Below are 18206 nucleotides of genomic sequence, written 5' to 3' on the forward strand. Positions count from 1 at the left end.
CACTCAGCATGGAGTCAGCCTGGGTTTCTCTCTACCTCTTCCTCTGCCTCTCCTCCCCCTCGTGTGCGCTCTCTCTCAAATAAACAAATACAACTTAAAAAAAAAAAAACTGAAGTGAAAAACCAAGGCTACAAGGGTGGGTGACTATTGGGAATAAGTGAATGAGGGCAGCTTTTCAATTTGTATTCTCTTAACAGACATACTTTGTATCTGAAATATCTAGAACTGTTCCTCATTTTTACAAAGAACTCTGTTCTTATTTTTTTTTCTAAACACGCAGCCTTGTCAGTCTACCTTCCAGTTCACCATTTTGAAATACAGACCCAATATAAGTAATAATATATTTCTCTCAATAGCACAAATGTGATAATAAATGGCAATATCCAATGTGCAGACACAACAGTGATTGTAGCTTCGTGAAAAAAACACATCTCTGGTGGCAACCTTGCTGCTCGAGGTGATTCTATTACCACCATTCTTAGAAGGAGCCTAAGTTGGAAATACAGATTTTTATGTGAATTCAACTACTTAAAAGTTGGCAAATAATTAAAAAAACTTTTAAGCACTATGCCAGCCAACAGCCATTTTGCAAGCTATTTCCGGCCCACGGGCTGCCAATATGCAACCTCTGATTTTAACTCTAAAGTACTAATGGCATCCTTTATTTCACTTTAACTTACTGAGAAATTACTCTCATTTTGTTACGTTGCTGTCATTTGAAAGTGTTGCAATAAGCAATGTGAAATTTGGGTCAAACATCATAATAACCACAATTTTTCACAAGCAATTTAGCATTAATTAATTATTGTCACTATTTTATAGGTGAGGAAAGAGATGCTCAGAGAAATTACATGACTTGCTCCAATAACACAATAACACTTGTACTTTGTAAATACAAATCTTGTGTTCTTTCCAATCACCCTGTGTTATGGACTGAATTGTGTCTCCCCCAAAGTTCATATGTTGAAGCCCTAAACCCCAATGTGACTGTATTTGGAAATAAGGCCTTTCAGGAGGTAATTAAAGTTAAATGCAGTCATAAGGGTAGAGCTCTGCAAAAATAGGATTGGTGTCCTTATAAAAAAAGGAAGACACACCAGGGGCATACAATCACAGAGAAAAAGCTGTGTGAGGACACAGTAAGAAGGCAGTCATCTGCAAGCCAAGGAAAAAGTCCTAAGGAGGAAATCAACCCTGATGGCACCTTGATCTTGGGACTTCCAGTCTCCAAAACTGTGAGAAAATAAATTTCTGTTGCTTAAGCCAGGCAACCTATGGTATTTTGTTACAGCAGCCCTGGCAAACAATCTTGTTATCTCAAAATTAGTACAGTACCACAATCATAAAGACATCTCAGAAGGCATTATATATTATATCATTCTTGTATTTATATCAGCAATTCCATCCTGTTAACTCCATATGTCAAAAAGGACACCAAAATCATGAGAGCTAAACCTGACATGGATCATTTGGTCAACATTTATTTGACTCACACTATATAAAGAGTTGTATGGCTAAAACAGTGACTACTGCTCTTTCACAGTATAAACAATTAAGAGACACAAACTAGGATAAGAGGTGTGCCAGAAGTATGGTACCAAGGAAGTGTTCTAATAATGCAGAGGCTCTGAAGTAATCGAGAAACAAAAAAAAGAAACTATAGGCCCTGCTTTTTCAAACTATTTCTTACCCAACACTGTTTTTTTTAAGCAGTTTGTTTACAGTAGATAAGTTCCATGAGTCCATGCAAATATATGTTATCAAAAACTGTATCAACTTGTATTTCACCTTCATTCCCCAAAGACATAGTCATAATCCCGTAACAGTATACACTGAGAGTACTGTATGTGCCAAGCACTATGATGACAGCACTTACATACTACTTCAGTCAATCCTTACAACTCTGCCCTCAGAAGGCATTACTGTCCCCCTTCTCAAAAAGAATATATCACCTAAAGTGTCCTTTGTATTTTATCTTCAAATATCTCAAAAAATGATACACCTGGGGCACCTGGGCGGCTTGTTGGTTAAGCGGCCAACTCATGATTTCGGCTCAGGTCATGATCTCACGGTGGTGAGATCAAGCCACGTGTTGGGCTCCGCGCTCGGTGGGGAATCCGCTTGAGATCCTGTCTTTCCTTCTGCCCCTCCCCCACTCAAACTCTCATGCACTCTCTCTCTCTCTAAAATAAATGAATAAATCTTTAAAAGAAAAAGATACTCCTGATGTATCTAACACAAGTACATTCTCAATCTAAAAAGTTCACCACTTCTAAAACAAAATTCTGAAGTCCTACCTAGATATTTAGAGAAGAGCAATAACATCTGCATATTCCACAGGATGATATAGAGATTAAGAATAAACTCCCCAAATCATACATATTTCCACTAAAAATCAATTGAATTAAGTTGTTAGTCAAAAATGCTCAAATGTCAGCAGTTTATATAGTTCAACTTTAATATATGACCAGTAAAAACAAAACACCTTACTTTAATTAAGGTGACCCCTTCATTAGCTTAGACAAAAAATAAAGTACAAATAGAGAGAGAATTTTACAGAGGAATACTTCTCCTACAACACTTCCCAGCAATCAAGAGACTGACTCTGTCGGTTGGTTCTCCACGTGAGCTGGTTTTTTCATCCAAGATGACTTCATCTTCAGGTCCCAGCCTATTTAGTTTTTCTATGTCTGGCACAAATTTATTTCAGTTCAACAACATATTAAATCCCTGCTTCCTATGTACTAAGCCATTTTTTAGGTGTTTGGGTTTTCTTCCCCATCTCATTCTGTAGTCTCCCATTAAGTACCATCACGCTGAAGACATAGTTAAGAGCCTACAAATGTCATTTGACTCAAAGACTATATGAAATATCACTTTCATCAAAAGCACAGGAAGTACTTCAGTGAATAAGAAAATACCTAAACTTAAGTATATTAAATCAGAATCATAAAATTTCATAAAAAATAATGCTGGTACTCTATTATAAGCAACAGATTTTAGAAAGCAAAAATGTGGGGCGCCTGGGTGGCACAGTGGTTAAGCGTCTGCCTTCGGCTCAGGGCGTGATCCCGGCGTTATGGGATCGAGCCCCACATCAGGCTCCTCCGCTATGAGCCTGCTTCTTCCTCTCCCACTCCCCCTCTGCTTGTGTTCCCTTTCTCACTGGCTGTCTCTATCTCTGTCAAATATATAAATAAAATCTTTAAAAAAAAAAAAAAGAAGAAAGCAAAAATGTAACTTTCTCTTCAAGTACTGCATTCATTTTTGGAAAAATTTTAAGACATATTAATGAAAAATCAATAAAAGACCCAAACATTCAAGGTTTTGTCTTCCTTATGCACTAAAAATGCTTCCTTGAGGTCCTCTATAGCCTTGCAACTCCAAGCGTGCTCTGTGAACGAAGCACCACCCTCACCTGGAAGCCTGTGAAAAATGTAGACTCTCAGATTTCATGCCCAACCTGCAGAATCTGAATCTGCATTTTTTTATGATTCGAAGGTGATTCCTATGCACATTAAAATTTCAGAACCACTTAACCTACAACTTGGGTTCTTAACATGGCTCTTAAGGGCAACATGAGTTTCAGGAATTCCCTGAAATTTCATGCAGAACTTTTTTGAGTGAATATATGCATATTTTACTGGGGAAAGACTCCATATATTTTTTTTTCAAACTCTCAAAGGAATATATGACCCCAAATAGATTAAGAATCACTGCCCTACAGGATTCTGCGCCACAGTTTAGAAGTCAAAATATTTCAAAAACTATTTATGCTGCTCTCAATGAGGTCTGTTGAAGAATGACAAGAATGAAGGTCAGAACGTCACAGTGGGTCACGAAAGACCTTATCTGAAGAATTTATTCACACCATGCAAGAACTATGCCAAGAAACCAGTTTGGAGACATCTAAATAAATAATTCTCTACATGAGGTTTGAGATTAAGAATGTGCACTTGAAGAAGATTCAAACTGAGAAGTAAATAAATAGAAGGTAGGATTTTTTTAAGATAGGATGCCATTAGATGACAGTGAAGTGCTGAATTCTTGTTGGTAGAGCTCAATCAGCAAATCTCTAACAGGATTCTGTTTGATTTGGGATATATGACCATTTTAAAATGCTCACTTCCAAGTACATTCTTATAATACTTTGTTTATGAGGAACCCAACACATTTCACTGGTCCCACTTTCTTTACCTTCTCTGGGCCTCAGAAGACAAAACAAAGAGGAAATATAGCACAAAAATTAAAAAGGATTTGCCCAGGATCTTCAGTGAGTTTATGATAAAGAAAGGCTTGTATCCATAAGGTTCTACTATATATGACAACAATGTATATATTTCATTCTTTCATCTTATCATCTAGCCATCTCTTTAGGGTGTGTATTATCCAGGGCATAGACCATGTATAACTTCCGTTTCCTTAGATCACAGTGCCTAACAGAATTTAATTTCCTTGACAGGCACCCAAAATGTAAATAAAAGGCGTTAACTGGTCTTTCCTGATTCTGACACTCGATTGTACTACTAATAACAACATAAGTTGTCATCAGTGATGGGCCTAATACCTGACAGTCAGGCCTCCAGGATGGATCCACATCCTACCATACCAGTCATTCCAGGCAAGAAGAGAGAATGCTAGAAAACACTCAGGAGGATCAAGTCTTCTCCACCCCTTTCTATTTCTATAGACTTCAGGCAAATGCCCAGTTCTTGTCTTAGCTCCATTGCTTATCCAGATACAACAGGGATTTTGATGAAACTTTCACATATTAACCGTTAATGTACCTCATTTATGCAATAAACACCCTGGTGAAGAATATGATGGTAGTGATATGTAACAGAAGTTGACAAAAAAGAGAAACAACAGAACAGAAACTAACACTTGCTGACCACCTTCTACGAACAGGCACTTGTGCAACCTATGGGGTAGAGACTACTTGACTGATGAGGACTAAAGTCCAAACAGATCAAACAACTACCTAAGATTCCCAAGTTAGTGACAAGTTTGGGAGTATAGTTTTTGGGCGGGAGGGGAGTAAAGAATAAGAAGGGCAGTAGGACAGAACAAAGAACAAGGATGGGGAAGACAGTGAGGCCTATTTTATCTGGAGAAACAAAACAATGAAAAGGAGCCAAACACTTAAAGGCAAAAAGGTGACACAGCACAAGTATAAATGGTTCCTCACACAGGTCAGTGGACATTTAAAGAGTAAATGATACGAGTATTAATGATAATTAAAAAAAAAAAAAAAGAACAAAATGGCCAAGCCAGGATCTGAATGCAATCTGTATGACTCCCAAGTTCACACTCCTAACCACTACATTCCCAAAGAAACTGATCCAGTTTATCCAAATAAGTATTTAGAAAAACATTTTAACAAGAAATCTCAAGTGTCACAGTAGTTTTATTTTCAAAAACACACTAAATATACTTTCAACACTGAATCAGGATATAAATATATGTCCTAGTCAAGCAATGTAATCTTATTCTTTACTTGAAAGTGACAGAAGTAATGTAAGAGGTTATGGATGTCCCAAAATTCCCAGATTCTCTATAATCACTCATATATTTATTTCTTCCAGAAATGCACTCTCAACTTGCTGGAGACTTTTTATATTTTCAATCTAAGACCCTTTATTTGCACCCCACTGTTTAAAGTAACATCGTTTGTCTCCAATAACGATGTTCCAGTTCAGAGGTCACCCAGATCTTTCTCTAGGTCAGGTAAACTCTACTCTTTCCTTAATGTAGTACCCAGTCAGTATATAATAAAAAATCTTGAAACTTAAAAAAAAATGGATGAGTATATTCAGAATCTAAATAATTAGAATCTAAGATATTATGGTGTATCTTCAGTTTCCTTATATCGAGGCCCATTTGTATTTAAAATGACATTTAATATCCGGAATATCACACAAGCTATATTACATGGATAAACTCTTCAGCACATTTCAAAGATACTACATTTAAACCTAACATTAGTCTCATTTCCCCAGGTCAAATGTTGGTTACCTCTTCATCGTCTTCCTCATCTTCAACATCCAGAATTCCTGAATCCTGTTCAGACTTGGGGCTAGTGCTTTCTATCTCTGTATCAAAAATTGTGTATGCATCTTTTTTAGATTTTCTCTTGCTACCTATTCTGGGTTGTTGCAAGACGATGTTATCCAGGTTTCTTTGTTGTTGAGCCTAGGATAGAAACACATATACACACATTTAAAAAGAAGAAGAAGAAAGAAAGAAAAGAAACAATTTAATTCAGCATTCGAAGAACTTCTAATTTGAACAAGTCGATATCTTAAAGAAAATACAATAAAATGCCCTAAGACATAGTTTTAGCCCCAGAAATAAAACCAAACACATTAATATATGAATTTTTAACCCTGAAGTTATCCATCTTGATTAATTTTCCCAGAAAAAAAAGATAATCAGTCAATATTATCAGAAAACTTTCCAAATATACCCACTACATCACCACAAAAATGAAACCTACCTCTCTTCACCTAAGTAGCCAAGAGATTAGTGCAAATGACTAAATATGCATCTCCTATGAGATACACGCCATGCTGGGATCATTGCAGCTGGGGGAAGAGTGACAAGAGCTTTTCAGCTTAGCAGACTCTAAGAACAGTTCTGTGGTTATAAGAGACCAACAGAATGTAATCAGGAGAATGAAACATCTTAATAGAGTAATGTGAACTAACTAATCCTTCAGGATTGCATGACCTTAATCTGTGGAAAACAGAGTTTTAAAGGGTTTCCTCTTCTGAACTTTATAAAAAGAAAACGTAATCCCCTCAGCTTTACAAAACAGATTCAGATGGTGTGGTTTCAATCCATACAAAGAGGTGGAAAGTGTGACTATGCGGGGTCAACAACGTAAGTATTAAACCACACAGTGTAGAGCTGGAGGTGACCTGAGTCACGACTCAGAAAACCGAGGCTAGAAGACAAAGGATTTGTTTGAGGTCAGAAGGCTAGTTAGTGGTAAATCAGAAGCTCAACGTGTGCTCTCCTCAATTCCAGAGGAGAGATCTTCCTACTACGCCAACAGTTCCTCAAAGCATGACAAAATATTGCCCCCGCAAAAGGTTCTGTTGTCAAATACATGGGAAGCACTGTTGTCATGGAGCCTTCTTGTAGGTACACAATGCACATTAACAGAATAAAAACTGAGAGAAATCCTTTTTAAGGAAACTTCTTTAATTTGGTCTAACCCAGCATGTTCTAAAATATTTCACAATGGAACTTCCAGGTTTTTTTTTTAATAATACTCAGCGTCATCCTAAGACACAAAGCTTCTTTAAGAAGGATGGCCTCTCAGAATATACATTTCTTAATCAGTATATGACATTTCTCCTTGGTAACAGGAAGAAATTAGTTCTGGAGAAAATCAGAGTCTCCAAATATTCTGAATGAGATTAAGAAATTCAAGATAAATATTAAGTATGTTAGTCCAGGCACTGGTTAAATGAGACAATTATAATAGGACAGAGAAAAACTTCAACTACAGGAGCTAGTTTCTGCCAAGAAAATGAAAAGAATCTACATTCCAGAGATTTGAATCAATGGACAAGCTTGCTTCCATGCATAATACTCGCTGATATTCTGGTTTGACTTACATAAAATATACCTGGCTTCAGTAACAAACTGAAAAAGAAAGGGTACCCAAAAACATTTATGTTTGTACATAAAACATACCTATCCTCCAAACATTTGAGAACCTAAATTAGGTGGAACAGTCCTTCTGTTCCTCTCAAAAGTAGTAAGTTCTTTTCCACTTCCAAGTAAGCCACACAAAAAGGGATTAAGGACTCTAGGGAGGCACAAAGGAAGGGAAAACTTCCTAGAGCTTTCATATTGAAAAAAGCAAGCCCTGGGCTAGAGTGATCACTTGTCTCTTAAACTTGCCCTTTTTCAGTACAGCAAAACCAAAAGCTTTTCATAAGGTGGTCTTACTTCTATTCAATCCCAAGTCATTTATTTTTCTTCACAATTGGCAAAATGCTACCAGTATATCAAAAGCAATCAAGAGGAGGCACATTTAAGTACTGTCACTTAAACTGGAACTAATACAAATCTGAAAGCATCCTATGGAAGTAATTTTAGATCTTCTATGATTTGTTCTTTTTAGGTGGTGTCTGGTTTTCCCACCAACGTAAAGGAACGCAGTTTGGGTCAAACAGGCCAATAAAGGCAGCAAATCCTATAGCTAGAAATCAAAACACTGCAAGTTGTATTCCAAGGCTCTATCAGTACTTGGGGTCTCTATAAGCGATCAAGGCTTCGGTCTGTAAAAGAGCAGTCAGGGCAGATCTGCTAAGCAGAAGCGGCCAAGTTGGAAACACGGAACCTCAGGTAGAACAATGAAATACTAATATATTATCCATTATGGGTGCAAATGAAAATTACCACCTATCCAAACTGTACGTTATGGGATTGGCAGGAAGTGGGAAAGAGTAAATACAGATACAAATACATACATGCATGCTAATATATGCTAAAATTAAAATGTAACACTAAAGTCCATGAAAAACAACAACAAAAGCCCTTCGGAGCTCTGTTCTAACATGCTAAACTATCTCACCAGGACCATTTATTCCGTCCCTCCAGAGACAACCTTTATAGCCTTGAACCAAAGCAGCAGCTGACTGATCTCTGCCACCTGTGCTGGAGTTGGGGCGGGAGGATACCAAGCAGACAGACAGACCTTAGAAAGCATTTAGGCGTTTTCTTTTTCTTAATTGTTCTCTTTGTGATTAACTTTTACACATTTAATGATCTCTTCCTCAAGATTCCCTCATATATATTCTTCTCTGATTTCCTAATACAGAGAAATTAAGCAAGATTTCTTCCTCAAGCCCTCTTCTCTTCCCACTCTGTCCACGCTCCCAAGACCCAGTAGCACATTGCCTCTACTGCTTGTGAGTTCCACCACCGCCTCACTTCCAACAAACCTAAAAGGGAACTCATCAACTTCTAGTTAGAATTCCCCTGCATATTACAGCCAGGCTCTTCTTCAACCACATTATTCACCACACAAATGGAACATGAGGATAACTGGCAGAAAAAATTAAAGCAAGTACAAAATCCCAACTCCATCCCAACCTCCCTTAGACTCCACCATTATGGCAGCTGAACCTAAATTTCCGATGTACTTATTCAGTACTCTCCAACATGAATCTTCCACTTGGGTCAAACTCTACCACACAATATACTAGAAATAGCACACCAGTCCTCTACTGGATGACCTCTCCCTGCCGGCATCCAACCTGTCCTCTGAATCCCAACTAGAACTCTTCTTCCTTTAGGAAGCCTCCTCTCGCTGTGCTAACTCCCGGTGCATCCTCTCCGTAACCCTGCTCTCGGTCAAATGTGTGCTGAATGTCTACTGGCACCGGGCATTGTGCTGCAGGCTGGGCCTACAAAGAATAAGATGAAGTCCCTGACTCATGAACCTCAGGTCATACTGTGACAGGAAGCATAGGTAGGCAAATAGGTGGCTGAAATGCAGTGCAATTAGCAGAATAACAGAAATACAGGTGCAAGAACTGGACACAGGAGAAAGTAATCGTATCTGCTTGGAGGGGATTCCAAATAGGCTTCACAGAGGAAGGGGTAGCAAACTGTGCTTTTAATAGATAAATACGATTTTTCCAAAGGGAAAGAGGTAAAAGAAGAAGGAAACAGCCTGAGAAAAGATCACCATGTGTGATATAACAAGAACTACCCAAGGAATAAGTCATTTTGAATAAAACCACAGGTGATTAAGAACTACCAAGAGATAAAGAAGCCATACAAAACGGTCTCAAGTTCGCTGGTAGGCAAGGGAGAAACAGTGAAAGAACTAATAAGCAGGGGAAGAACAGGATGGGCTTTACAACTCAGGCAAATTCTCCAGGAGGAGAGGAGCGGTGAACTGGGAGAAGATGAGGACTAGAAACAGAACAACCAATATAGATCACTGTAACAGTCCAAATAGCAATGAGGAGGACCTGAATTAAGGTAGCAGCAGACAAGTAACTGGCAGAAGCAACGGATTTACTGATTTCAATGTAGTACCTAAAAGAGAGGAAGGGACTAAGAATAACCCCAAGTGTTCTAGTCTCCATGACGAGATGGTGGGGTCATTCCAAACAGAAGAGCCACGGAAATAATAAGTTGAAGGAAGAGAGAAAAGGAGTTCAGTAAACCCGTCAGGTAGCCAGGTTAAAAAAAAAAGACAGTACAGCACTTCAGTGTCACCGGTAACTCTTTTCTCTTTGAGGATAGGAAACACATTTAACCATTCTTAGAATCCCCCAAACCCATATACAGTGACACATACACAGTAATTTTAGATAAATGTCTACTATATAAAGGCAATGGACAACAAAAGAAATATACGTAAGAATAAGATCTGGTGTAATAAAAGAGAGGATTTGGATGTTCTATCTACTAAAAGAGAGGGAACAAAACAGAAAAAAAAAAAAGTAGAGGGTGGAACACCCGTAAGAATTATCTAATCTGGACTATTAACCTAATATGTCTACATATGCTAATAAATAAAGTTTTCTTGTGAAATACAACTTCTAAGGGCACCTAGCAGTAAGACTCAGTTAAAATTCTGTGAATCAAACAGCAAAGGCTCTGGTCTTTATCAACCCAATACTGACCTCTAGTGGATTAAAGAAATACATACAAATGACCCTCACAATCAGAAACCAGTTGAAGAGAGATCTATCTAGGCTTATAGGTTTGGAGGCCTGATAGGATTACATGAACTTCAATTATAGACTGCTATATACACCAGGAAAACAAAACAAAACAAAACAAACCTTCTTGGAGTAAGACAAGTCTTTAAATCTGAGCTTTACAACTTAGTAATTCTATAACTTTGGGTAAATTCTTTCCTTCCCTGTATAACATCCCTATCTATATTAAAAAAAAAAAACAAAACACCAAGGTTAAAAAAATGTAACTCAGAGCTGTCACAAAGGTTAATAAACAAGATAATATTCTGTAAAGTACCTTGAATTAAAAGATAAGTCAAAAAAAACCACTAAAAATTTAAGCTCTACCTGTCTTCCCTCTGAAAATGAAACAGGAACCTTGTTTTACTGTCTACCACAGAAGCATGTGAGCTAGCCACATTAGGTGCATAATCAATCATTAATGGCATCTGATACCGCTACACACTGCCACTCAATTTTGCCCCTGTGCCACATTTCAAGTCTGAAATCTCTGTACCGCATGCCTCTTGTGCCCCACTTCGGATCCTCTCAGTCTCAGCTTATTCCAGCTAGATCATCAGCAACCTGTTGTGAGCAGCCTTGGAAGTGTCACATAATAGGACCTAAAACCAGCTCTCACACTTACACCACACTCTAGCTTCCTGCCCTGGGGCGGTGGGCACCACAAGAACTACTTAGCTTTCGTGATTATCAGAACAGAAGTGAGACCGCCCTTGACCCAAGAGCTGACAGATAACTGCTTCCCCATTCTGTCCTTCCCACTGCCGTCAGTTCCATATGGCTTCTCAGAAGGCCCCATGGATTAAGAAACCAGACTGCCTACAATTGGACCATTGTACGGACTCTACCAACTTTTCTTCTCACTCCCCCCTGACCCCTACTCCAATAGATCATGTGCTGGAATAAACCACTCAAATACAACCTCCCAGGTTCCCTCAGGGAACCCAAAGTTAACATAACATCCCATACAACAGGAAAGTAGGACTATGACCCCCTGTTGTATGTCTGAAGCCCAAATGATAACCATGAAAAGAACTGGCAAGATCAAGAAATAAAAACTCCAAAGTGGCCTCTTTGAGTCTCACCAAACAAGAGAAGTATAAAAGAGCTGCAATATCAAAACAGAGTTTCTTCACATTTACCAGCACTCGCTCTGGCAACTAGCATGCTTTGGCCACCAGCTCCAATATCAGATTCAAACAAACAGAAAACAATATGAAAGAAGATAGTGATTCAAAATTAAGGAAAAATAACATATCGAGCTCATATAAAAAGGTTACTATTGCATATTAGTGTCCATAGGGATATGTATATGTATACACGTATGTACTTTGTATGATACTTTAAAGGAGGGATAAACAAATCATTTTTTATGTACCTTAATCAGGTCCCAAAGAACTTCTATCAATAGGATGAGCAATCTAGGATTATGATACCCTCGGAATTTTTTTTTCATTGAGGAAGGTGGTCACTATATTACCTTTAAAATTATCACTAAGATCCTTAGCCCTTCGAAAGTCTCCAGTTCATATTTAAAGCTGTATTTCCTTGGGTGGGGGCAGTTTTTGCACTCATAAAATTCACGGCAATAAGACGTACTACATGTAGGGTATGGCACTTTGTATGACACAATAGCAAAACTATGGCTCTCGTGAATGAGGATAACTCTCAGCTCTTTTTAAAACACTTTTTCCTTTGTCAACACACAAATGCACAGACCACAGACACACAAACATATGTTAATTACAGTTCATTGTAAAATAAATTAGAAAAAAAGATAAAGGGAAAAATGTGTAAAAATCTCCAATCAGTAATATCAGTTATTTTGAAGAATGACAGCCCAGCATATAAAGATGTCTGTACATGTGAAAGACTGCTCCTTTTGCTTATATATATTTTCTATTTACCAGCAATTCACATTTATATTGGTAGGCCAAAAAAAGAATGATACTAAATAAAGTTCTTTTAATCTGCTTTCCCTCAAAAATGTTTCACAAATATCTTTCTCTACAAATAAAAACATTTATAACAATATTTGCATTGTATTGCATTTAAAAGAACACATGTTTATTTAAACATAGCCTACTGTAAGATACTTATATTGCTTCCAATATTTTGCTGTTTAATAATGCTATCCAGACTATCTCCAGAGCTAAAATTTTGTTTGTATCCTTAATTATTTTATTAGGGGAATTCCTAGAAGTAGAAAATCTAGATGCAAGAATAAATGCTACACATAAATAAATAAACACTGAGTAACTACCCTGCAGAAAAACGATGCCATTTCATAGTGGCATATGTAAGTGTATGAATGCTTATTTCCCAGTCCCTACAGCATCACTGGGCACAATTTCCCTCTGCTCATTGAAAGTAAAGGTATCTAAACATGACAACAAAGGAAGAAGCTGTAATATAAAATAAAATAAGATTCAGCTATGTAAAAAAAAAATTTAATTTCCAATCTACAATTTTGTTAGTATTTATTTTCCTCTAGTACTTCTATGATTTATTTTACAATATGTTTAATCCTTCTATAACCTTACCTTGAGTGTTACATAGAGGCATAACGACTCACTCAAATGGTTAGTTACCCCACCTCAATTTTTTAGAAAACTTCATCTTTTCCCAACTTATTTCACTTTATTTTTTTCTATTCTTTTTTCTTAAGATTTTATTTGAGAGAGAGAGAGAAAGAGAGCGCGAGAGAGAGAACACGAGCAGGGTGAGGGGAAGAAGGAGAAGCAGCCTCTCGGCTGAACAAGAAACCTGATGCAGGGCTCGATCCTGGGCTCTGGAATCATGATCTGAGCCAAAGACAGACGCTTAACTGACTGAGCCACCCAAGCACCCCAATTTATTTCACTTTAAATGTCTGCCAAATGCATGTAAGCTCACGGTTTTAAATATCTGATAATACTAAAATTATTTTATGAGAAACAGTAGCACCCTCTTATGCTTTTTCCCACCCCCCATTCTGTTTTGTAGAGTTAATATTTTTACATCCATATTTCTAAATAATACCCTTAACCTTTATGGTAAAAACTAAGCTCACTTAAAAATCTAGACCCCTTACCTTACTACTTCTTCAATTATCTTCCCAGCAAAGTATTTTAAATTAAAGCAATACTCAGTGTTAATCATTATGTCATGTAAGCACTCTGGCTTACTGCAGAGCCAAGTATATATGCAATGATTACATATATTACAGGTTTTTGTTTTGATTATAGCTTTTGGTTTTGAGTTCAAATTCTCCAATTTTTTTAATTCTCTAATATTCTAACTATAATAATCTTTATTTTGTATATTAACTTTCAATAAATCACACTATTTTAAACCTCTCATCTTACCGCACCATCTATTATTTTTTTAAGATTTATTTACTTATTGGGAGGGGCAGAGAGAGTGTGCAAGTACATGAGCGGGGGGAGGGGCAGAGGCAGAAGAAGAATCTCAAGAAGACGCCCAGCTGAGTGGGGAGCCCCACGCGGGGCTCCACCCCACGACCCCGAGATCATGACCTGAGTCAAAATCAAGAGTCCAATGCTCAACCAAGCCACCCAGGCGCCACCCCCCACACCTATTATTAACTCACTCACATCTCCAAAGTCTCAGTTTCTCTGGAGTAATCACTATGTACTGGACTGTTTTCTCTATTCCATGCATACCTCTGTTTATGCTTCCACTTGTGGCTGCATAGACTCTGCTATGTTAGTTACCACTCTTCCCAGTGCTTTTTTCCTTCCACCTTTACTGAGATATTATTGATATTTAAATTACATAAGTTCAAGGTGGACAACGTGCTGTTTTGATATGCATATATACCGCAACATGATTACCACGCTCCGTAACTTACCATCTCCATCCACTCACATAATTATCATTTTTGTGTGTGGTGATAACATACACGACCTACAACTTTCAAGCATATAATATTGTTAATTATAGTGACCATGCTGTATATCCGATCACCCGAACATACTCATCTTACAGCTGGAAAATTTGTGCCCTTTGACCAACGGCTAGCCATTTCCCCCACCTCCTAGGCCCTTAAAAAATGACCATTTAACCTTCTATTTCTATAAAATTGGCTTTTTACATTTCACATATAAGTGATCCCATACAGCTTTTGTCTTTCTCTATCTGACTTACTTAACTTAGGATAATGCTTTCCAGGCCATTCCATGTTGTCACAATAGTCAGGATTCCCTTCTTTTTTTATGCTTGACCAATATTCTACAGTATATATACACTATATTTTCTTTATCCGTTCATCCATCGTTGGACTTAAGTTGTTTCCATGGTTTGGCTATTGTGAATAATGTCTCCAGCTTTGTTCTTTTTCAGGACAGCTTTAGCTATTCAAGTTCCTTTGTAGTTCCATACGAATTCTAGGACACTTTGGTTGTTGTTGTTGTTGTTGTTGTTGTTTTACTGTTTCTTTGAAAAATGCCATTGGACTTTTGATTGGAATTGCATTGAATCTATAGATCACTTTGGGTACTAAGGCCGTTTTAACAATATTAATACTTCCGATCAATAAACATGGGAAATGTTTTTAATTATTTGTGCCTTCTTCGATTTCTTTCATCAGTGTCTTGTAATTTTCAGTATATAGATACTTCACCTCCATGGTTATATTTATTCCTAAGTATTCTATTATGCTTGATGCTATTGTAATTAAAACTGCTTTCTTTATTTCTTTTACAGATAGTATATGGTTAGTATATAGAAATGAAACTGATTTGGGGGTGTTGATACTGTATCCTGTACTGTATTTGTTTATTAGTTTTGACAGTTTTTTTGTGAGGTTTATAAAGATTTTCTACATATAAGATTGTATCATCTGTAAACAGAAACAATTTTACTGCTTTCTAATTTGGATGACTTTTATTTATCTTTCTTGACTAATTTCTCTGGCTAGGATTTCCAGTACTATGTTGAATAGGAGCACTGAGTGAGCACCTTATCTTCTTGATTTTAGCACAAAAGTATTCAACCCATCACTGTTAAATACGATGTTAGCTGTGGGTTTGTCATATAGAGCCTTCATTGGAACACCTGGGTGGTGTACTCGGTTAGGCAACCAACCCTTGGTTTCAGCTCCAGTTGTGACCTCAGGGTCGTGAGATCAAGCCCCACATTGGGCTCCACGCTAAGCACAGAGTCAGCTTGAGATTCTCTCTCCTTCTCCCTCTGCCCCTCCCATTTGTGCTCATGCACCCTCTCTCTCTAATAAATAAATAAACAAATAAATAAATAAATAAATAAATAAAGCCTTTATTATACTGAGGTACATATCTTCTATATTCAATTTGTTGAGAGTTTTATGATGAAATGATGTTTTATTTTAACAAAGGCTTTTTCTGCATCTGTTGAGATGATCATATGATCTTTACCTTTCATTCTATTAATGTGATGTATCACATTTATTGATTTGAATATCTGCAACCATCCATATCCTAGGGATGAATCACACTTGTTCATGGTGTATGATACTTTTAATGCACTGATGAATTTGTTAGCTAGTATTTTGTTAACAATTTTGCATCTATATTTTTCAGAGATATTTGCCTGTAGTGCTTTTTTCTTCTACTCTCCTTATCTGGGTAATGCTGGCCTCATAAAATGAGTTCGGGAGTGTTCCTTCCTCTTCAGATTTTTGGAAAAGTTTAAGGATTGATGTTAACTCTTCTTCAGATGTTTGGTAGAATTCACCAGTGAAGTCATCTGGCCCTGGACTTTTCTATGTTGTGAGGTTTTTTATTACTGCTTCAATCTCCTTACTTGTTACTGGTCAATTTTTATTTCTTCCTGATTCAGTCATGGTAAATTGTGTGTTTCTATAAATTTACCTATTTATTTTAAGTTTTCCAATTTGTTTTCAATTACTCCTTTCTTATTATCATATTTCTGTGGTGTCAGTTGTAATGTCTCCTCTTACATTTCTGATTTTATTTGGCTCTTCTGTATTTTTTTCTTAGTCTAGCTAAAGGTGTGTCAATTTTGTTCATCTTTTCAAAAACACAGCTCTTAGTTTCAGTGATATTTCTATTGCTTTTCTGGTCTATGCTTCATTTACTTCTGCTTTGATCTTTGTTATTTCTTTCGTTCTCTTAACTTTGGCCTTAGTTTGTTGGTTTGTTGGGTTTTTTCCTAGTGCCTTAAGGCATAAAGTTAGGTTGTTTGTCATCTTTATATTTTCTTAATGTACATGTTAACAACTGTCATAAACGTACCTCTTAGAACTGCTTTTGGTGCATCCATAAGTTTTGGTATGTTCTGTTTCCATTTTTGTTTCTTTAAAGACATTTTTAGATTTCCCCTTTGATTTCTTCTTTGACCCACTTGTTCAGGAGTCTGTTGTTTAATTTCCACACATGTATTAATTTTCTAGTTTTCCTCCCATTATTGATTTCTAGTTTCATACCTTTGTGGTTGGAAAACATATGTGGCATGATTTCAGTCCTCTTACATTTGCTAAGGCTTGTTTTGTGACCTACCATATAATCTATGCTGGAGAATGTCCCACGTGTGCTTGAGAAGAGTGTGGATTTTACTACTGTTGGTTGGAATAATCTGTATATGTTCGTCAAATTTATTTGGTCTAAGGTACAGTGCAAGTCCAATGTTTCCTAATTGACTTTCTGTCTCAATGACCTATCCATTGTTGAAAGTGGGGTTCTAAAGTCCCCCTACTATTACTGCACTGTATTTTGGTGCTCCAATGTTGGGTGCACAGGCACCTCCTACTTCATTCTTCCAGATTTATTAGGCCCTCTTCATTCTCTTTATCATTCTAATTCAATTCATTCACTGGATGAATTTGTAAACCAGTTACCATAACTACACTTAAAGAGGTAAAGAAAAATATGTTCACAATAAATGAAAATATAGTAAATCTCAGCAAAGAAATTGAAATTACATAAAAAAAGCCAAAGGGAAATTCTAGAACTGAAAAACACAATATTTGAAATAAAGAGTTCATCATTTAATGGGCTTAAAAGCCAAATAGAGATAACAAAAGAAAAAAGTCAGTGAACTTGAAGACAGATCAACAAAAATTATCCAATCAGAAAATAAAAAAGAGAAATGAAAAATTAAACAAACAAACAAACACCAAAAACAGAGCCAGAGGAATGGGGGAAATAATACTGAAAGGTTTAATATACATGGAACTAGAGTCCTGAAAAAGAGGAGAAATAAAATAGTGCAGAAAAAAATATTTGAAAAAATAATAGATAAAAATGTCCCACATTTGATAAAAGACATAAAGGCAGAGTTAAAAAACTTAGTGAATTCTAACATAGATAAATGCAAAGAAACCAGTCCTAGACACATGAGAGTCAAAACACTGAAAATCAAAATCAAGAGAAAAACCAGAAAGCTTTAAGAAAAAACTCTACATTATATACAGCAGAGAAACAACACAAATGACTATTAATCTCTTATCAGAAACTACAGGGGGGGGCC

At 36.8% G+C, this 18206-nt stretch overlaps 1 protein-coding gene across 1 annotated transcript in view; it reads right to left on the reverse strand.

Annotated features, from left to right (window-relative positions):
• Positions 1-18206, reverse strand: part of EXOC6B (exocyst complex component 6B) — a 569711-nt gene that overhangs the window by 338103 nt on the left and 213402 nt on the right. Inside the window, exon 7 of the mRNA XM_034657278.1 lies at positions 6016-6192. Within this exon, the coding sequence (XP_034513169.1) occupies positions 6016-6192 (177 nt within the window). The remainder of the gene's footprint in view (positions 1-6015; positions 6193-18206) is intronic.

This window comes from Ailuropoda melanoleuca, chromosome 4 (assembly GCF_002007445.2).
Source record: "Ailuropoda melanoleuca isolate Jingjing chromosome 4, ASM200744v2, whole genome shotgun sequence".
Classification (NCBI taxonomy): Eukaryota; Metazoa; Chordata; class Mammalia; order Carnivora; family Ursidae; genus Ailuropoda; species Ailuropoda melanoleuca.